Source organism: Pecten maximus, chromosome 1, assembly GCF_902652985.1.
Source record: "Pecten maximus chromosome 1, xPecMax1.1, whole genome shotgun sequence".
NCBI classification, from domain to species: Eukaryota; Metazoa; Mollusca; class Bivalvia; order Pectinida; family Pectinidae; genus Pecten; species Pecten maximus.
In genome coordinates, this window is record NC_047015.1 from 55,300,053 (window position 1) to 55,323,041 (window position 22,989).

Below are 22,989 nucleotides of genomic sequence, written 5' to 3' on the forward strand. Positions count from 1 at the left end.
TATCCAGATGTGTTGAGATAAGAATTACAATTCATGTGTATGAAATCATTAAGTTTTGTTTATTATCTGAGGCACTTGAATATGTGTTGAAAATCAATGACTATTTTGACCATAAGCAGGTAACAATTAACTACTCTATTTATCTGTCACCCAAATTATGTGATCTTGACTTAATCTGTACGCTCATAAATGCAGCCCAGATTAACATTGAGGTAGCTGTAGGAGACTGTGGTGCCAATTAAATGTAAATATTCTCTAATAACATAACACTCCTGGTTCCCAATCTAGATTCAGGGTATGGTACTATAATGTACAAAATCAATTGCAAAATAAAAAGCATAAAATTCATGATATGAGCAGCATGTTACAAAATATCTTATGGACCCCTGGACAGATTTTGTTCATGTTAAAACCATCAAGTTCTATACCTAATTAGAATTTGGTGATCACTGGTCAATGTAAAGTTGTCACCTGACCACTTCTAAAATAAAATCGTTGTACTAGTATTCTATTAACCCCTGAACAGATTTATTTTATTGGTGGGGAAAGGCGGTATCTCTGTCACAACTCAATATATTTTTTATATCTTTTGTTTTAGATCTACAATGAGATGATCCGAGACTTGTTAAGTCCAGCGTCAGGAATCCTTGAACTGAGGGAAGATGCCAAGGGTGGTGTGCAGGTGGCGGGACTGTCTGAAGTGACCACCCACACAACAAGTGAGGTCAGTCCACAGCCATCTTGGTCTCTACTTACTGCTTTTACCAATGTCTTTATGGAAAGTAGACTGATATAATTAATTGTCCATTGTTTGTTTACAGAATGCGGCTTTTTGATTGTGTGAGATTTTTTTCATAGCACTAACGGCGCAAAATATGTGACATCACAATACGACAATTGACATTGCTTATTGATTTGAGAAATAGAATCTCATATAAAACCAGTAAAATTGTACATAAAACATGTTTTGAATTAGAAAATTATTTTCAAAAATTAATAATAAGCTTAATTAAAATTTGTTTGCAAACTTCTGTAAGAATCCACTACGCGGATTCATACACTTTGCAAACAAATATTTTTTCATACCTCGATGAAATTGAATTTTTTTTTACATCAATGCTTAAGTGAAGACAGATGAAAGATTAATATTTCCTGTGACAGTGAGATCAGAAATTATGTAAAGCAAATGAGTGATAAACAGGACAATTTGTATGTAATAATTTCCATAATGTTAAGGTAAGTTTTCCCTGCTGTAAACATATTATTTTTGTGTTCGAAGGTGATGGAGATGCTGTTGATGGGGAATAAAGAGAGAACACAGGAGCCGACAGCAGCTAACAAGACATCCTCACGCTCCCATGCCGTCCTACAGGTCCTGGTCAAACAGCAGAACCGTGTACGAAACACGAGCCAGGAGGTCCGTATGGGTAAACTCTTTATGGTGGACTTGGCAGGCTCAGAGCGTGCTGCTGCTACCCACAACAGGGGCAAACGTATGGTAGAGGGCGCCCACATCAACCGCTCTCTGCTTGCTCTCGGCAACTGTATAAATGCCCTCAGTAAGTTTCAAAAGAATAGGAGTGTACATTATGTTTTTTTAAGTCAAATAGTTAATCAAGTAATATATAAAAATCGGAATTTCTATAAAGAAAGAAATATTTAATGCTCTGAATCTCAACAATATGAATAGTTTAAGGCTATTATCTCCCTTACGGTGACAGAAATGTTCTTTCCAACATTAGTTGTACAATTTCTGAATAATAAATTAAATGACCGATTTCATTTTGCAAGAAGGCAACAGAGGTTTTATGTGCTGTTCTAAATTTGATATAGATGATAACAAAACGGTTGTCCAACAAATTGACTGTGGGCATAATTTATACTTTTAGGTGACAAGAATGGACCAAAATATGTGAACTTCAGAGACAGCAAGTTAACCAGACTGTTGAAGGATGCACTAGGTGGCAACTGTAAGACAGTGATGATTGCCCACATCAGCCCCGCCTCTTTACACTTTGAGGAATCCCGCAACACCCTTATATACGCAGACCGAGCCAAGCATATCAGAACAAAGGTAGACAACTCCCAACATGTTTACAGATATTCACATCAAGACTGTCAGAAGGTGTCTGGTGATGGTGCATGCACTGAAGTTATAGCAGAAGATTTGTAAAATTTCTAAAATTTATCTGCAGTTTTTAACGTCAGGATGCCTTTGGCACCTGCCGTTACAGTCGTGGGTAAATGTTGTTAATCACACATTTGTTTCCGGCTAACAACTTTTCTGTAATACAAATGATATTCATCCGCCAGCCACACTATAGTTCCTATTTTAACACAGCAATTATTGACATGATTTAACCGATGGTTCCCGTGTTTACTGCAATTACTTAAAATGAAATATGAATTTTCGGTGTTCTAAACTATTTTAGACTATAAATAAAAAACATTTTCCTTTATCAGTATATGCAATTTTGTTGGCGTAGGATTACGTAGTTCTGTCTCAATCCTGCCTTGAAAACGAAAGTAAAAAAATTCAGTTTGATCGTCATGGAAATTTACATGCGTCCACAGAGAAGCTGTCCACATGTCTTAGACTCATAAAAGCTGTTCATCCTGAGATCATATGCAGGAACATTTCATATAAGCCTAAAACCAACCGTGTTTACGTAGTCAAATATTTACAAATCTATAAATAGTTCTGCAGCGAAACAGGGATAACAATTCAGCTGTCACGTGACTAATCATGTGATCATCAGCCAAAATGGCGGTTATGTCTAATGTAATTAAACCAGCGACCGTTCGCAGTTTCATATTTATTTGTATGTCGCTAGAATACGCAAGAAATGTCAACAGGAATTGATGGCAAGTTGTAACAAACTACAATGTTGTTTTTCATGAGGATTTTGTTAAATCAGATTATTATTTGTTTATTTGAAAAGAATCTAACGATTATGATCCGTGACTGATGTAGGATACCACAGTACTAGCATTTTGTTTGTCAAAACTGTAGGCCTACATATGTCTCGTCGGACAGCGTGACCGACAGCGCGACCGTAGTTTTATATCGGAGGTGAAATATGCATTTTCGATGTTACTAGGGGTAATACAATAGGTGTTTGCTAGGCCTAATTAACATCTTATGGTATAGATAAAAAAACTTAGGGTGTGTACATCTTGGATTATATCTCTGGTTGTACAGTACATGTAACTGTTAATAAACCGTCATTCAGTTGAATTTTTTTTCAAGTTTACAGGCAGCTTTACTGATTCAGAAGTACAGTCAAACCTGTCTATAGCGACCGCCCAAGGGGAGGCAGAAAAACGGTCACTATAGACAGGTTGCCTTTATAGACAGGTCAAAATTATTGCACCAACCAATTTACTTAAAACTGCCATAAATAAATTGTCATTGAACAGGGCATTCAGAAGACCAGTCAGAAATTAAATAAATGCATAAACTTTATAAATCTGAAGGGTTTAATATTTAATGATTTTGTGGACCCAAACACAAAATACAATGTATAACTCAAAATGGTCTTATGGATAATTTTTTTTAATATTTTGTTCTGAAATAATGCTATATGTATCTATCAAATTATCTCCCTTTCTTTCATAAATAAAGAAAAAGAATACACAATAATTAATTAATTATATTTGTGTTACTACTAATTATTTTGTGTTAGATAGTCTTACTTTTTAAAACCATTTTTTTTTCTGACCCAAATTGAAATCCGGATATTTGTGTCAGATTACGACTTTTTATTAGTATTGACTAATTAAAGATGGCGGCAGTACAAACGCTAGTACCGACAGCTACGATTAAGAAAGGCATTATTGGTTTTCATGTGAGTAAATCTTGTTGACAGATATGACCAGTGTTTGTTATTGAAGTGATGTATCCTAATTTTAATCACAAAATTAACTGACCGTGTCAAATGAAGCCACCTGTGCACAGTTGTAATGTAATACCGACACGCATGGTGGCCGACTCCTCTCTTACCGAGCCCCAGGCCAGGGCAGCTACAGTAATTATAGGCTAACAGGTGGTAGGGGTCTTTTGTTTATATACTCAGGCCAGGGTTGTGGTGGTCCTTTGTTGTATAATCAGGCCAGGGTCGATGTGTCTGAATTTCCGGGGATTTTATGAGAGATGACTGCCGAGAGCAGAAGATGGCTGACAGAAATCGGTCGCTATAGAAAACAAATTAGCGACCGCCGTTCCGAAATCACCGGTCGTTAGTCACATTAGACAGGTAGTCGCTATACAGAGGGTCGTTATATAGTAAAATCTCACGGGGAATCTTAAAACCGGTCGTTATAGACAGGCAGTCGTTATATACAGGGGGTCGTTAGAGCAGGTTTGACTGTACATGTATATCAATAATCTTCCACAAACATTAAATAATTAGGTCAGAGAAAGAACTATACTCAGCTATTGGAAACTTTTCAGCAGATAAATATGTTAATCATACATGTTTTCTTTAATATATATATAATAGGAATAACCAGATTAAGACATTTCATCTAATACAAATGTAGATGTCTAACTATAAATTCAATTTAAAATTTTTTATTTTATGACCTCAGACCCTGACGTTTCTCAGGGCCTTTGGCCCTTTGATTAATCCAGAGCATAACAACAGTATAGGAAACAAAGTTGTTGGTCTCACCTATAGATGAGAATATGTGTTTGCATGCCATCCTTTACTTAATATTTCCTACCAATAAAAAAATTGTATATGTACCAAAATGATTCGTCTTTATTCATTTAAAGGTTCGAAGAAATGTCGCGGATGTATCGTATCATATAGCCCAGTACACTAACATCATCCAGGAGCTGAGGGAGGAGATTAATCGACTCCGGGTACGACTACAGGACACGGTCGAGAGTGGACCTGTTAGTGGTGCAAAAATAAAAACTGTTCAAGGTGAGTGTAGGTTATTCAGATCAAACTTAGCAAGTATTTATTTAAGTGATTTTCACTTGGGACAGTCAATGCTATAGATGTCAGCTATGCATATAGAATATGGTCACAATCTCTGTTTCACTTAAAATTTTCTGTATAGGATGAATACCTGTCTTAGGATAGTGATCCTTTCATCCTTATTAGGATTCTACCAGTGAAACCGGCGGGACTCAAGGTTTCAGTATATATATATGAAGTATGTAATTATAACATCAAAGTTTTGTCAGAACTCTTGCGGCATCATTCCTTGAGGGATCATGATTAAACTTCACTGTTACCAAGGACCATAATGTCTCCATCATGTTTGAGTTTCAGGATTGTTGGGTCAACGTCAAGGTTATCATTACAATTTTTTGATCTTTTGACTTTTAACAGCTGAGGTCTTGTCAGCACAACATGGGGAAGCTCGGGAACAGCTAAACAAAGTCAAGGAACAGCTCCTCATCTCATTCAAGGATCAGATGGAGTTGAGGTCAGTACTAAGACAGAAAAACCTTGTTTATCAGTGCTTATTCAACAGTCAGCCCAGTGTTTAGGGAACAAAAAAATCTTGTTTTCAATGTAAAATATTTGAACCATCCACTTGTTTCACTGATCAAAAATTTGATTTGGTTTGCCAAAATACCTAATACATTATAGAAATAATTTTTTTCTATCGTTTGACTTTGCAGTTTTCAGTGGACAAATTAATTCAATTTACCTGATAAACATATACTATGATCTATTAAAAGAAAATTTCATCAGTTTTCACAGTTAAGGTCCTTTTTGATCTTAGAAAATAAATTAGTTTTTTTCCTTTCTTTCCTAGGAAAAGTTTAATGGAGCTTAATAATGCATCTATGGAAATAAGTCTAGAGACGAATCGTAACCAGCTGATTATTAGCGAGTAAGTATCTATATATTCTACTTCAGGAAGTTAATTTGTGTAAGTGAATTATGATAATACAGAGTGTTAACATATATGGATTGAAATGCATGCTTTGAAGAACAAACTTTACAAAAGTTTATAATGGAAAAGATAATGAAAAAGATAGAAATAGATTCACCTTGTCTGTAATTCTGTTTATTGTATGTGAAAATGCTATCTGTGTTATTTATGAATTCTTTTTTATTAGATGGGATGTTGAGAAAGCCAAGTTACCACGGCGAGAAGGTGGCGAGGACATGTACAGAGGTTAGTGATCTCTCCTAGAACGAAAATCATGCTACTAAGGGAAATAACTCCTGTGGTTTCATTTAAAGGGCTTTGATCAGTGGTAGTAACATGATCAAGTCTTCAGACATAGATTGTTTCATATTAAGGTAATAATGCTTTTAGTTGTGAATATGCTACAAATTAGCTCGGTCAGTGTATGATATTGTTTATTAACAACAGAGGATACAAAGACCCTGGAACTGTCTGGACTCGGCTCGGACGACGTCTTGGAACCGGATGAAGTGCGCATGGCACGGGAAGAATTAAAGGTCCTGCATGATGAGAAACATCGCACAGAGAGAATTAGGGGAACTGTTCAGAAGGAGCTGGAAACAGCCAAGTTTAAAACCAATAGACTACAGGAGGTGAGTCTATGTTTATTTAAGGGGGGAGTAATTCTCATCAGTAAGCACATATATTATCAGGTTATAAAATTTTGAAATCTCGTAAAAATAGATTCTGCAAATATTCTACCATTAAAGCTCCCACTTAGTAAATGGGTTACAGTGATCTCTTAATCTGTGTGTTTATATTTGTGTCCAATCAAATGTAATCGGATTTGTCAATGCATAGTTTGTGTACAAGTTAAGGTTAAGTTTTGGTGGCCATGAGTCAAGGTTGAAGGTCAATGGTCAAACTAGACCACTTCTAAAGAAGTCTTGTTTCAAGATATCTCATGAACCTCTGTACATTTTTATATTTGTTAAGTGAGATTGGTTTGAGAATATCTATGTGAGCCCCTAATCACCTTGCTTTCATAATGTATCATTTATCAATTTTGGTATATATTCAGATATGATAAATCACTGAAATATTCATTTTGACAAATAGCCGTTATATGGTGATAAGGAATCTACTGTATACTACATAATGCATTGTTTTGACAGAACATTCCCCAGCGCATCAATGGTGAAGACCAACGTGAGATCCTTAGTCTGTTGTACAAAGTACATGTCTTAGAGATAGAGAACACAGAGGTCCAGTCCGCTTGTCTGCTGCGCGAGTTCCAGATCAAGAAAAAGGACATGGTATTGTCGAGGTTCCGACAACACCAGAACCTAACTGACCAAATTATTAAAAGGCAGCGGGTTCTTCTAGCAGGTAATGCTCGGAACAATAAAATTGTCAAGCTTGCAAGTGGAAATATTATCACATTCTTTTATGTTGCTAAGATTAAATATGGTTAATAGTAAAAGCCAGTTACTAAAAGATCATGTGTCTAAAATGTTTAAGATTATACATGTCTCCTTGGCATTTTAAAATTGCTCTGAGAAAACTACCCAGACACTGGAGTTTATTTTTTGTTTTTGTTTTGCATCTTGCAATAATATAACAATCCTATTAACGAAAGGGAAATAACTCCTGTTGTGTTTTACAGAAAAGAATATAGCAACACCGAAAGACCTAGAAGAATTGTATGACCTGTATAAATTGGAGCTGGATGATAGGCTTCTGCTGACAGATGAAGATTCAGGTCTCAGTCCAGAGTACCTCAAGGTAGGCAACTCTGTGGGAGAATATAGGTCTCTGTACAATATAGTCACTTCATTGTACGTTGATGGTTAAATTAATTTCACATCAACATTTTTACTCTAGGTTCCTATTTAACCACTCATTACAGAGTTAAACATGTACTAGGTCATACTAGGCGGCAGCTATTGTATTATAGAGATGAGTTATTAGTGTTGTGTTCAGGATAATTAATTCAATCTTGTTTCAACCGACTGGACTGGGGTGAAAATACTTTTTAAAAAAACGTTACAAAAATTTTACCTGGTAGTTATCTATATATTCAGGGAATCTCCAATAACAAGTTTTTGTATGTGGAAATGATTTTTGTCAGTGAATTGATCATGATCTTTGTGTCCTTTTGTTGCAGATTGGAGGAGGAGGTCGTATAAACCGCTCCTTCATTGCAGATGAGGGCGATCAGCTGAGTACCCTGGAAGAGGAGGATGCAAGACTCACTCCCAGGTTTGGGTATGTACCTCATAGAATGTGCATTTTTACAGCAAGTTGTCCCCCTTATTTTAATGACCCATTCGTAGACTTAAGGTCTTTCATGGGTAACGGAATCGTAACTGATCGGATATTTCCGTCACTGTTCGGATTTGGGGGAATCCCCGTTTGAGTTGTCGTTCTTTGTGGAACTCTCGCGAAATCGAAAGTAAATCAAAGATGGCGTACCGTCGAGACGGACGCGGTCGCTTTGCATCAGCCAAACCAAAACGCAGCAGAAAGAAAAAGAACGATGTAATCGTGGAGTGACCAGGGGTGTAAAAATCCACTTGCCCGACGCCCGGGACAAGTAGTTTTTGAGTTCCCCTGGGCAATTGAAATAAATATTGTCTCTATCTTAACTTTCATGTTGGATTTCCAGAATCCCGTGTTATATGTGATTCAGAAGAGTTATTGTAGTGGAATTGGATATATTGAAATATATTAAAAACGTAACAATTAGCTATTGAAACTACTTTATTTTCGTATCTGAAATGAAAATTCAAAAGCCGAGGAAACTAGGTCGCCAGAGGCACATTCAGTTCAAAGATATTTTAAGGACATTTATGCTGATAAAAATAATAGAAACTGCATCTGAAGTATGAAATAGTGATGCACAGAGTTAACTTACTGCAATCTATGCCTAAATGTTCTTATAAGACGGCAGCAAAATGTTTTAACATGTGAAAACGATCTTTGTTTATGCTTGCTGGAAGTACAATTTGGCAACTAATACTGAAGGCGGAATCCGGACCAAAAGTTCCGGAATTGAAAAATAATAAAGAAAAACTAAAATTTTTGCCATGTTTTTTCTTTACAAATATACACACAGTCTTTATTTTTGTGTATTTTTCATAAATATTAATCTGTTAGATAATTCCATGCAATAATTCTATTATAGATGTATTATTTTAGAGAAATATTGAAAAATGGACTTTTGCCGTATTTTTGATTTTAAGGGGGGTAGTGGTAAGTTATAACCTATAGAAGGAAAAATAATCGGTAAAAATTTATATTTTTTGGTTTAAAATGAGTACTATGCTTATAGCAAAAAATCTAATAAGACAAATATGAGTGCCCCTCATACTTTACACATTTATAAACTGTTCAAAAATAAATAGTGAATGCCCGAAATTTGATTTCGGAGCAGTACAATGTAGTAATATGAAAAATGTAAAATATAACAATAAAACTTGCTTTGATATACATAAGTTTTATTATTTGTCTCTTCCATGATGTTAAGCATTTTTAGGTCACCTGAGACAAAGTCTCAAGTGACCTATTCTAATCCCCTTTTGTCCGTCGTCGTGCGTCGTGCGTCGTCCGTCGTGCGTCCGTAAACAATTTACATTTTCGACTTCATCTCCAAAACCCCTAAACCAAATTCAATGAAATTTGGCAGGAAGCTTTTATGGCTAAAGGTCAACCAAAATTGTAAATTATATGGTCCCCACCCCCCAGGGGCCTGAGGGGCGGGGCTAAAAAGGGTCAAATTGACTAAAACTTCAAAAATCTTCTTCTTTACTCACAGATATGGTGGAATCAAACACTCTTCATAGATGGAAGGGTCTTAAGGTGCTTTACCAAAATTGTAAATTTCATGACCCAGGGGTCTCACGTTTGCCCCTGGGGAGGGGGTAAACTTTACTATAGTTTATATAGGGAAATCACATTTTTGACTTTTATTTGTTTTATTTCTATTGGAATTCATTCTAATTTGGTTAACATTATCAGCATGGGATGACAGTTTGATGGAATGCACATGTTGGCCCTGACTGACCCCCAGGGGCTGATGGGCGGGGCTAAAAAGGGCCAAATTGACTGAAATTTCAAAAATCTTCTTCTCAAGACCGAAATAAGTTGGAATCAAATACTCTTTATAGTTGGAAGGGTCTTAAGATGCTTTATTAAAATTGTGAATTTCATGACCCTGGGGTCTCAAGTTTGCCCCTGGGGAAGGGGTAAACTTTACTATAGTTTATATAGGGAAATCACATTTTTGACTATAATTTGTTTGATTTCTATTGGAATTCATTCTAATTTGGTTAACATTATCAGCTTTGGATGGCAGTCTGATGGTATGCACATGTTGGCCCTGATTGACCCGGAGGGGCTGATGGGCGGGGCTAAAAATGGTCAAATTGGCTGAAATTTCAAAAATCTTCTTCTCAAGACCGAAATAAGGTAGAATCAAATACTCTTCATAGTTGGAAGGGTCTTAAGGTGCTCTACTAAAATTTATTAATTTAATGACCCGGGGGTCATAAGTTTTCCCCTGGGGAGGGGTTAAATTTGACTATAGTTTATAAAGGGAAATTGCATTTTTGACTGATTTGTTTGATTTCTATTGGAATTCATTCTAACTTGGTTAACATTTTCAGCATGGGATGAAAGTTTGATAATATGCATATGTTGGCCCTGACTGACCCCTGAGGGCTGATGGGCGGGGCCAAAAAGGGTAAATTAAATTAACTGAAATATTTCAAATCTCAGGTGACCGTTAAGGCCCATGGGCCTCTTGTTTAACATGAATTAGTGATCAAGTTAGCAAAAATATGAAGAAATATTACCAGAATTCTTGAAAAACCTTTGCTGTGTTTGAGCTGAAGTGGGTTCACATGTTTATAGTAACATAATTTGAGAACTGCTCGGTAAAAAGTCTTCAAAATTTCTGTATTAATGCCCCAATGTATACTAGTAATTGCAGCAATGAAGTTGTGCTTGTCCTTGTCTTTGCTCGTTACCCATGAAAGACCTTAATGATCTGGAGGGAGAAAAATGAAAAAAAAAATGAAAAAAAAAAAAAACGCCGCTTGTTTTGGATGTATGTTTGCAAGATTTATGTAATACAATATACGAAATAGCTGCTCAAAACCTTGAACCAGAATTTAATGTCTTCAGTAAATAATTAGATATACCTATTTTTGTTCCAGTCTTTCTTTTTTCTCCTTTAAGCTTTTCCCCCTTTCAGCTATTTCTCTGCATGTAAAAATATTATGAATATATTTTTTTTAAATCATTGTAATTTAATTGAACATTAAAATTGCACTAATTAATTTTTTTTATGAATTTGAACTTGCATTGATAAGTGTTGAAAAATACAAAATGTTTTAATAATTTTCCAGAGAGGGAGAGAAGTTGTTTTCTAGGAGTGCCAAGGCACAACGTTTGCGGGATGACAATTTGTCTGTGAATTGGGGAGATAACTTGAATCTAAATGGTAGTCCTCGTACTCCACGATCTCCACACTCATCTCGACATAACAGTCCGCAACCTATCAATGTGTATAGTGACGATCGCACAACCATCACTAGCAACACACGCAATATTGCTGCCCTGGCCGCAAAGAAACGATCCAAAGCACAGAACAACCTTCTTAACATTGAGCGGCAGTATGGGGAACCAAGGTCATTATATCGACCTTCAAATGACGATGCATACTTGTCACCTCGTACTTTGGCAAGACATAACCAAAGTTACGATGATGTTGTGCTCCCATCAATTCACAAACCTCCAAGTGAAGATAATTTGTCAAATGCAACAAAGCAGAGTGCAAACACAGACAATAGTAACTTGCCACCGATACGGGCTGTGCGGAAAGGAACCAAAGAGTCGGACCTGAAGCGTAACCGACGTACACGTGGTTATGACAACAGCTACAGTTCACAGGTATCGTACAGTTTTTAATTTGTGTGAGAATCACAACCGTATTGGATTTTCTATGCAAAATTATTTCATAATTCATTTGTATGTGTTCCCTTATGTGGCATTTCTAAAATGTTGCAATAAAGAAGTAATGTTTTGCACTATAACAAACTTCTATGTGACCAATTAGTTGGTTTCCGACTGGAGATTATAGCAGTACAGTGTAATTTTTACCTCTTTTGTAATAATGTACTTTACTGCAGACATTACAATACTTAATGCCCTGTAAAATCAAGAAAATGTATCAGTTGATGTGGTTGAAGCAGTTCAGTCATAAATTGATTAAGTTTTGCAGTTTTAGATTACTGTGTTGCAGTATTCCTTCATTTATGCATCCATTTTGGTTGAGATATTGTAAAATTTCACTTGTTTAATTTGTTATCTAACAGAATGTAATTTTGTTTTGTAGTATGCAAAAATGAATGCTGGTCGAGGTCGACATGGAGGTAAATATTTTATAAAAAGCAATTTTCTGATAACGACTGAATTTGTTTAACTGCTTATAATGATTAAAAATGTTTTAATACTTATAATAGGAAATATTTTGACCAGTGTGTCCAGGGACCATTATATTAAAGGTACTTCTGCTTGGCCTCATTGTTTTGATATCAAGAATTGAAATATATAGAAAATGGTTTGTGTTTGTTTTATTAAAATCTACATTTGTTTGTTACAGTTGATGTTTATGGAAGAACAAAACGAGGACAGAAAGGTAAAAAAATGAAAATTTTATTAAAAACGCATTTAATATCAGTCTTATCAAAAAGGGCATTGAATGTCTTAAGGCATGTTTGTATTAATCATTTTGTGTCAAACCTGTATCACCTGATTTTATATACACAGACACATTTAATATAGTGAACCAAGTGTTGTAGAGGGTATTTAGTGTGGAAAATATGTTAATGTTGTAAATATGTCATTTATAATCCAACAGATAATTCCCTCGAATGTTTTGTATTTTTGTCATTCGGTGCAAGGGAGATAATTCACAATTGTTTTGCATTCATAGCATTAAAATCAAGGGGAGATAATTCACTAATTATTTTATATGCTGTTGCATGTCATTTATAATCCCAACAGAGATAATTCCCTAGAATGTTTTGTGTTCTTGTCATTCGATGCAAGGGAGACAATTCACTAAACTATTTCACATGTTACATGTCATTATAACCCTAGATCACTCACTAGAAATTATCTCTCCACAGGTGATTCATCAGGAGGAAGTACCCCTCAGAGCAAGTCTAAAAATCCTGTACCAACAATAACAAGTTACAGGAAGGGAGACATCGCTGTACATGGCTTTAGTCTCCCACGCTGAGACTGACCTCTGACCTGACCTGTGACCTAATCCAGGGGTCAGATAAAAATGGTGCTGACGTTTGATTGAAAGATCTGCACGACTTCCCGATTATTAGTTGGAAAGTGTATCAGAATTTAAAGAGAAAGAAGGTTTTCACTATTTTCTATGGAATTGGTGTACATAACTACAAGCATCCAAATCCCTTTCATTAGACTTTAAAAGGAAATCTGAAATATCACATTGGTTGGCTATCCTTTTTCACTACTATATAGGGAAATTAATTACATCTGATACTTAGACCGATATCATGATTAATAATTAGAGTTTCAGAATAATAAAATATTATGTCACTTTTTAGATTTTGCACCTGTTTGACAATTTCAAGTATCATGTATTCTGCATACAAGGTGAATTTGTACATTAATGAATAGACTTGTAATACCCTAGTTAAATGAAACTGTTTTGTTATATTCATTGTTAACATAACTATATATTGAATTTGGGTTTATGTTACATTCATAAGTGTCCTGGTTACTGTAAGTCTACAATCATGTGTACGGTCAATCGGACAGCCACTGGACATTTTGTTGAATGATTTTGCTGTCCCCTTTAATGAAGTATACAGCTGTTTTTACTGTTATCTGTAATTTTCATGTATCATGATTTTTTTTCTTTCAAATGTTTGAGGACGATCTGAATATTTAAAACAGAGATAACGTTTTCTGCTTGACATATTGCCAGTAAATAAAAAACTGACAGAAATTTCTGTGATATTAATTCCTGTTGTAGTATGCTTATTAATATGGTTCATAAATTTTTGACTAAATGTTACATATACCTCAATGAGAACTTATATCTGAATAGTTGTATTTTCCAAGTGCTGTATTTTCCTTTCCCTGGTACAAATGCTGCAGAGTGCTCTCCGTCCTCCCTTTATGATTTCTGTTTTTGCCACATGTATATGTAACTGAACACACAGCTTTTCAAAATTAGGTCTAATTGATAGCATAAAAACCAAAGGTTTTTCTGTTTTGATTTCCCTGAGTGGCCACTTTAGACAGGTTTGAATGTAAGAAGAATCAAGCAAGAAGTTCAGGGGGTGGCTTCTTACAGCAGTGAATGTAGTGCTAAATCTAGTGGCCAAATGGTATACGGTATATCCTAAACGTCTGTCATCGTTGTAAAACATGGAGGTTGGAAACTGTTGTATACTTAACTAACATTCCAGTGTGAACAAAACTATAATTTTTCGTCGTCTGGACAGCTTTGTAGGAAATATATCAATGTCTAGTCCCATGTCTTTATTTTTGTCTGTTTGTTTTGTTAATATTTTAAATCATCATGTTAAATGTCAGATTTGCTGCATTGTCAATGTATATTTTTTGGAAATAAGTATATTGCTTGTGATATCATTGTTGAAATGGTTGCAATATCCATACATGTATGTATCTGTATGTGAACTGTTTATGACCTTATGACTTTTGTATCTGTCTACCAGTAAACTTATGTGCTACATACAGTAAGCTGTGAATGAATGTCTAAGTGATTGTATACATGTGCCAAATTTTACATTTTATGCATTTCGTTTGAATTTTATGAATGTAAATAACTTTTTGAAATAGGAAAATATTTGAAATTATTTTAATATTTTTAGAAAGTTATTTGGCCTGTTTTATCTAACCACATAAATGGCATGGTAAATTATAATCTATTAAAGTTTTGTCTGTAAATTACTACGCATAAAGGTCATTGAAACAGTAACAACTGAATTTGCTACCACATTAAAAATCATTAACTTTGAAAAAAGTTTTGATTACAGGTTAACCTGGTTTCATTTCATTATGAAATATTACTGTAATTTGTTTTTGAAGCGGAAGCTATATGTTTTATCCCATAGAGTGTGTTGAATCGCTGAAGGATGTTATTGTCAGGTCATAAGGTCTGATTTGTTATACAGTTAAGTCCCTTGTACTGTTGCTGACTGACACCGACTTCGTCGCTATTTTGTGCCATGTGACATACTTATTGTTACACATGTGAAAAGCATCACAAGATTACACATTCATCAATATGCAGCCTCTCATACACTTTTTAGGTCATACAGAAATACTTCAGAAATATTATGTTCAATTCTATGCAAATTTCATATACCGGTAAAGGATTGTTTATAATTGAAAAAGGAACATATACAACTGATGTTGAAGCTAGTGTTAAAAATGTTCCATTCAACATTGTATTAAAATCAATGTAATAAATCAGACTTGTTAGTGCTGTGTCTAAAGAGGTACATTTCACCTGTGAGAGTAAAATAAGAACAAGTCTATAATTATTGATATATATATAAAAAAAAAACACCTTATTTTGTCACTGTGAGATTTTTGTGACAGGGGTTTTGGCCATGTTGTGTTTGAATGCATTATAGTGTATGAAGCTCAGTGTTTCCAGCTGAAGCGATACACTAGGTGTAAGTTGAAAAGTGTGTCCCACATGACAACATAATGTCGTTGCTTATTATACTGACTGTGATATGTAGATTTAGTCTGTAAATATCTGCCTTGTGTATAGCAGCCTGGACCTTTTATCCTACAGTTTTACAGCTTAATCCGAGAGTTATTTTTACTACACAAAGTTGTTTGATTGACTCAGATATTTACAAGAAGAGAAGAAAGAGAGATGATGATGATGAGAGAATAGAGAGAGCAAGAGACAGAAAGATGGTGAGAGAAGAGAGGAGAAGTGGTGAAAGTATAGAAGAGAAAGAGAAAGATGGTGAGAGGAGAGAGAGAGAAGGTGAGAGTATAGAAAGACAAAGATAGTGAGAGTATATAGAGAGAGATGGTGAGAGAAGAGACAGATCGTGATCAGGTTTGTAGTTGGAAAATGATGCATGATTTTCTTCAATCATTCATTAAAAATGAAAATTATTGTAGTAGCTGGTGGCTACCTCACAGAACATCATACAGGGGGCACATTGCATGCCATCCAGAGCAATAAGTGTAACATGTCTTGCCCAAGGACACAACCACGATAGCACAGACTGGCCCGTTTCTCAGCTTCTAAGAAACACAAACTGCCAGAGAGCACAAACTGTAGTGTGATAAACCAAAATTGTAAGATTTGACCTAAATTGTGAGTCGATGACCAAAATTGTGAAATGTAACCTAAATTTGAAGTCATTGACCAAACTTGTGAGTTGTGACCTAAATAATGAATGGCTGACCTTTATACCGAGTCAATGACCTAAATTATGAATATGTGACCTTATTTAAATCTGGGACCTAAATAAGGAGTGGGTAACCTCTAGCTTGTTGTGGATGGCCCACATAGTGAGCAAGTGATTTTGTTTTATCATTACTGATGTATAACTGTAAACCATTTGTCACCTTTACTTAAAATTCTCCACATTTTATGCAATATTCTGAATTCTTTTTCATTTACTTTTTCAATATTTTTGGGGGTAACTATTTATAATTGAATCACTTTATTTGGATCCTGTATATTATTGATGTACTGCGGCAGTGTCATTGAGATTTACATCAGCTGTTGTTGCTTTGTTTTATGATACAATATATATACAGATAATATGTCAGCATCATCTGCACTGTGTAATCAAAACATTTAACACATATTCGTCCTGGCTTTACTGTATTGTGGCTTGCCGATTGGTTTACACAATGTTCAGACAGAAGTATTGGTTATGTGCTAAGTGCAATTTTATGTGAGAACATATTAGTGTATCACACAATCTTCATTTTGACCTATTTTCATGTATATGTTTTTGAACGTTTTGTGCTAAAAACATGTCTCTACTTTGTCTTTTGTGCGGGAGTATTGACTGCTACCTCTATTTCTAGTTTTAAATGGCAGGTTTTCTAGTGAATGTTATCCAGAACGTTCCTTGACAGATCCTCTCCTTTTGTTAATGAGTGAACAAAGTACACATACACTGACATAGCCAGTCTTGCCTTGTGTCATTCAGTCAACGAGAACTTATATAACATTAATATATTCTAAGTAGACTGCTTATCTGCAAGTAATTCTGAATTCCTGTTTACAATAGTTGCACAGAGCGCTTTCATCAACTAATTATCAAAATTGAATACATAATGATACATTCCAATCTGAAAACATGCAAATCATCTGGCTTAGCATTCTTGGTTTGGGAAAGAACAGAAATATTCAGAACTCATATAAAAAAAACTGCTGCTTGCAGTAAGGATTTTTACCCATTTTGAAATAAAAATGAGACAATTTATAATGCAGGGAATGATTTTATTTTCATAATGAACATAGTTGTAATGCTGCCATGACAGAAATAAGCATAATGACTGGAGTTATCTCCCTTGCCGATTGCTGGTGGTTCTGTGATGACAAGGGGATTTTGATGCCACATCTCTACTCTGATAATGTGCCTTAAATCATTTGTATGTCATTCCAGACTGTTTTAGATCATTATACTTCAGAATGTAAATGTATTCTCGTTCAACTTAAGGGTGTATGGTACGTTTTGTGCTAGAGTTAAAGAATTCATTCCAAAGTATAACAGTGACATACAAGCATACCAGTGATTTGTGTCGGAGTTAAATTGAAGAATCTCCTGATTAAGGTTATATGCTACCTTTCACATTATCCCTGTCACTTGTATTCAGAGTTATCTCTCTTGAAGATTTGTTTTACACAGAAAGTAGCATACATCCTTAAACATTTTCCTTTTCTTGTAAGGAAATAAGAACTTTTTCATCTGTTGTAGTTTGTTTTAATAAATGTACAATGTTAGATATACATATTAATGTTTTTTAGATTAAATAAAGCATTACATTGTGTTTGAAATTGTATCTGTTGGTATATGTTTTGGAAAGCAAGAATTTCATACTTGTAAGGACTAAATCAATGCCATTATTATTAGTCTCCATAGATAACTTTTTGATGCTTTCTAGGGGTATGGGAATATTTTTTTCAATATTTCTGTTTAATCTGTCTCTCATTATGAAATATCATGTTTAATTATGATTGCTTGATGAACGTTGCTTTATATTGTTGGATATTTTGTATAAACTTGAAAGTTAAATACCAATAATAATGTGATACTAAGTTCTATCTTATTGACATTCAAGTAAGTTATTTTCACTTCTTTGAGGAAACCAAATAAAGATATAATAGATTGAATATGTCTGTCAGTGTTTTCATTACATCTAAAGCAAACACAGTCAAGTTAAACTATGTGATGTGTATTGGCTGCAGTCAGTTAAAAAGGAGTACCTCTTAGGTAAGGTCTATATCAATGCCATTATCATTATCAGGGATATGAGATTAATTTTCCAATATTTTTTTGATAATCTGTCTATATGAAGTATATGTTTGATTAAGCAATATATATAGCTTAAAACATTTCATAGACAATCTGGTGAAAAACACCACTCATCCAAAACGAGCGAAAATGCCAAAAATGGGGGAGGGGCAATGACTTTTGCTTCTCTGAAAAGATTAGCTACATGTCATTATTGTAAAGCCTACTAAAATCAAAAGAAATCTGTTGGAAACTTAGGAGATTTTGGTCAATGGAATAGAGTGGACGACAGCAGTAGTGTAATTTTGATAGGCCTTCATTGTTGCATGATACTTCTAGTCGTTTGGAGACCATTGCCGTGTCCCTCCCTCTGATTTGGAAATTTCTAAAAAGTCTTGCATATTTACCCCTGAAGTCAAGACATTACCATTTAACAAGTTTGATAGTTCTTACTGCTAACAATATGCTTTGTCTACCGTTGTGATTTTGCATTTTGTATGTGTCTTATGATTGAAGAATCCTGAATCATGTGCCTGGACAATGGTGGAGAGGGCTTATGTAGGTATTATCTTGGTCTAATACCCACTAAATTAATTCAACAAAACATTGTGAAATGAGACAATGGCAGTGCGAAAGCCAGAGAGGGACTGCTTTGGAATGTGGTACACAATTGTATCATACAACGGTAGTTAGTATCAGAATGGCAAGTTTGTTTATTTGACCAGATTATCATCCACTGGACATACAAGGTCATTTGGGACATGGTGTTACTTGTTGTAGTTGGTGGCTACATCATTGAGCAACATATTCGAGGCTACCCAGAATAATTTGTGTAAAGTGTATTGCCAGGGACACAACCACAACACACAACAGCATAGGCCTAGACATCTATTTGACGACATGTCGAGTCATTGTGTTCCGTTTCAGTTATAACTATTACATTAGTGTAAAGTACAAATGAAATATATAAGCACGATAGTCGTTAGAAAACATATACATTATGATATTTAAAAAGCGACGGTGTGATTTTCACCAAGGGTCAATGATGGTGTTATCCACAGCCGGTAAGTCGGTCGACAAATTTAGTTCATGTAGTACACTTTGGCCATTAGTAAATTGATATCTTACTAAAACATCTTATTTCTCTTGATCTGTTCTGAACCTGGTCTAGATTAAAATACCGAATTTTAACCCCCCCCCCCCCCCCCCCCCCCCCCCCATTTCATAAGACGTCTCTAAATGTGCTACCCCACTGTCATTTTTACTTATTTTTAATATATCCCCCCCCCCCCCCCCCCAAAAAAACAAACAAATGAAAAGACGTCTCAAAATGTGCTATACACAATAGGGAAGGTCCAAATACACGTAGACTGTAACAAACCCTCAAGTCCCTGTGGCCGCGATGGACGTATGTCATTACTCCGAGATTGTCGCAGTCCATTACAACAATATCAACATATCAGTACGAATTCCTCCTCAATCTACCATGGAAGACAGTAAGTAGTTTAATCGGCCAACAATTGTGAACATCTACGAGGGTTTAAAGTACTTATATGTCCATTGAGAGGGCCTACTTATCTTTGTCATATAAACGGTTACTTGTTTGTGGTCGACGGCGATTAATAGACGAGGACAAAGCAATTGAAACCTGACCCACAAATACTTCGCCGTAAATAAACCGGGCCAGATATTCTTTAGATCTACAGCATTTGGAATGTATTTTTTCTCCAATTGTTCGATAAAACAAGCTAAGTAAACAATTTGATATACCTGACTTATGTTCAATTGAGGACTCCCTGTGGATTTATCGAATACGATCCATGTCGTGCTCTTAGTACATGTACGGAACGAAGCATTGGCCACAAATGTTCTAAAACACAGATTTGGATCACAACCTAATCTACAACGTAATACGTTCTTAAAGACAAAGCTAACTAGAGAGTCGGAGATATATTATCCGGAGAAATGATATTTAAGCATTGAACGGCTTTCAGTTGGCATTCATAGTCGATATGAATGCCAACTGGACAGAGGCAAATTCCATGAAGCGCGCTATTATATTTACCATCTGCGATTTTTTATTTGTCGTGCGATTTTTTTTTGAAATTTTCAAATTCAAATTTCAGTTGGCAGTTCATAAGCTGGTGAACTCGCAACTGAATTGGTAGGGTTATATAGTGGCAGTGCCATACAATGGTAAATATCACGTAATGGGGCCGAGTGGTTAAGGTGACCCGACACTTTAACACTAGCCTTCCACCTCTGGGTTGCGAGTTCGAAACCTACGTGGATCAGTTGCCAGGTACTGACTGTACATGTAGGCTGGTGGTTTTTCTCCGGGTACTCCGGCTTTCCTCCACCTCCAAAACCTGGCACGTCCTTAAATGACCCTGGTTGTTAATAGGACGTTAAACAAAAACAAACCAAAGATATCACGTAAATAATCTGCTTGTACTAAACTCCAAAAACAAAAAGATTGGCTCACTCCGAGTTTACATGCTTCAGCAAACTGGCGGTCAAAATGTGATTTGTCAATCGTATCACCCTCGTTTGTTTGAATGATGTCAATGTTACTGTATGCGTAATTTTTACTTTGAGAAATTTCGAATGAGAGAATTTCAAATTCAACAATAAGCACTGTTTCGGAGTTAGACGGAATATAAGCTTAGTAGCTATCGGAAAATAAACGTGAAATGTAGTTGAATAATTCATTCATTCATTCATTTCATCCATTCATTTCATCCATTCATTTCCCTTTAAGAGATTCAGGAAAATCCAAGGAATGATAGACCTTACAAATTGAATTTCCATGTCGCATTACAGTTTTCATCAAACATGAAAAAAAGGCATATTTAACTGACGAAGCTGTTAGGTAATGCTCCAAGAATGGCTTCTTCCTGAAATTTCTCGACTATTGACTGACCATTCCCTCTATAACTACGGGTATAATGATAAATGATCGCGTTTCTTAACGTCTTTAGCGTATGACGTCAGATAAGAGACCATTATGTAACTCTGACGTCAACAGTGCAGGCTTTGTCCGCGCTGGGCGACCGTATCGCCACCACAGGTGTGTTGGATATCATCGATATATACAGGTAGGTGTATAGCTACATAACATCAAGTTTGAAGTTCAATAAAGTCGCGTGCCATTTCTGTCAATTAAATCAGAATAAAGGGAAGAAATCGGAAACGTACGAGATAAAAGGAGATGAATGTCGCCCTGTCCTGCCGTTCCGGAGACCGAGTATTTAACAAACCATTATGTATATGTCGTACATACAGGTGTATGTGTTCTTGTGTTCTATATGTAAACTGAACATCTCGATGCAAGCCAGTCAACCGTTGCCAATTAAATTAGATATGCGCAATATTTTGATTCGTTTTGTTGATAATGTTTATGTAGATAAGCTATTGACAATAACAACCACGCGTTTACGTAAGAGTTACATCAATTTCGACTTAATAAATCTGACAGACAACCTACGAGGTAAATATATGTATTGCTATATTCATACAAAATTCAATGGATGTGCATATTGACCACTTAACCACTCAATAAATATTACGTCAGAAATTTACATACACAAAGCTTATTTGAAAGGAGTATAATCTTTTGAATTATTTTCGTAAAGATTTTTGAAATGTTTTTTAAATTTAATCCGTAAAAAATCTTCCCCAACAGGCCATATTTGTATCTGAAATTCAATGTGTTTCACCCTTAGTTTGAATATGCAAATCAAAATATCTTGAAAGGAAAAATCTAACATAATGTATAAGAATTTCGCATCTTTTGCATAAAAATTATACCAGAACATGTTTGCCTAAAGCAGTGCCATTATGATGATTTCCTAATTGTGAATTAATCATTTTTTTTACAGTTTTAAAACTTAGCTAGATAATAAGTCAACCTAACTGATCTGACACGGGACGAAAATTAATAATGTATGTGAATGACGTCATCACAACAATTTCTCATTTCTTCTATTATTCCATACACAGAGCAAACAAATAAATGGCAGAGAAGGAAATGAAATAAATATGTTATACATGTATAAGGAAACGTGTGATTTTAAAATCAATGACCCACCAAAGAATTAAAATATAGCGACATAAATAAATTAAGGCCATACACTACCTAGCTGTGACGTGCACCTTCATTCTAAAGAGTTCCAAATTAAATCTGTGAGGTCAGTAAATATGGATATTGTCAAATGACTGTTGAAGGGAGATGGAAATAAGAGTGATTTATTTCGTGAGAAATTGTTCTCAATTTTCCACAAGATCGCGATTACCCCTTAATACTGCATATGAGCAAATTATGTCGAGACTTGAGGTATGTCTCCGGGAGAGTTACGGTCGTAAATTCGCGGTTAATTTCCTCTCTGTCATTTTCTTTACATAACTCATTAACGGGACTGTTTGATGTGCTGGACGTTATGTAAATGTCGTCACAGCACTAGTTATAAGTCGATAGCGACATCTAGCGGATAATAACGACGAAAGTTTAACAATACCGACAGCGCCACCTTAT

At 35.3% G+C, this 22,989-nt stretch overlaps 1 protein-coding gene across 1 annotated transcript in view; it reads left to right on the top strand.

Annotated features, from left to right (window-relative positions):
- Nucleotides 1-18,334, top strand: part of LOC117338412 (kinesin-like protein KIF19) — a 50,384-nt gene extending 32,050 nt beyond the window's left edge. The window contains exons 6-20 of the mRNA XM_033899771.1: nt 599-724; nt 1,280-1,559; nt 1,890-2,074; nt 4,778-4,931; nt 5,346-5,442; nt 5,779-5,856; nt 6,086-6,144; nt 6,346-6,530; nt 7,053-7,266; nt 7,544-7,662; nt 8,045-8,145; nt 11,289-11,832; nt 12,278-12,314; nt 12,545-12,580; nt 13,074-18,334. Of these exons, the coding sequence (XP_033755662.1) occupies nt 599-724; nt 1,280-1,559; nt 1,890-2,074; nt 4,778-4,931; nt 5,346-5,442; nt 5,779-5,856; nt 6,086-6,144; nt 6,346-6,530; nt 7,053-7,266; nt 7,544-7,662; nt 8,045-8,145; nt 11,289-11,832; nt 12,278-12,314; nt 12,545-12,580; nt 13,074-13,186 (2,328 nt within the window). The 3' untranslated portion in view covers nt 13,187-18,334. The remainder of the gene's footprint in view (nt 1-598; nt 725-1,279; nt 1,560-1,889; nt 2,075-4,777; nt 4,932-5,345; nt 5,443-5,778; nt 5,857-6,085; nt 6,145-6,345; nt 6,531-7,052; nt 7,267-7,543; nt 7,663-8,044; nt 8,146-11,288; nt 11,833-12,277; nt 12,315-12,544; nt 12,581-13,073) is intronic.
- Nucleotides 18,335-22,989: the final 4,655 nt, after the last annotated feature.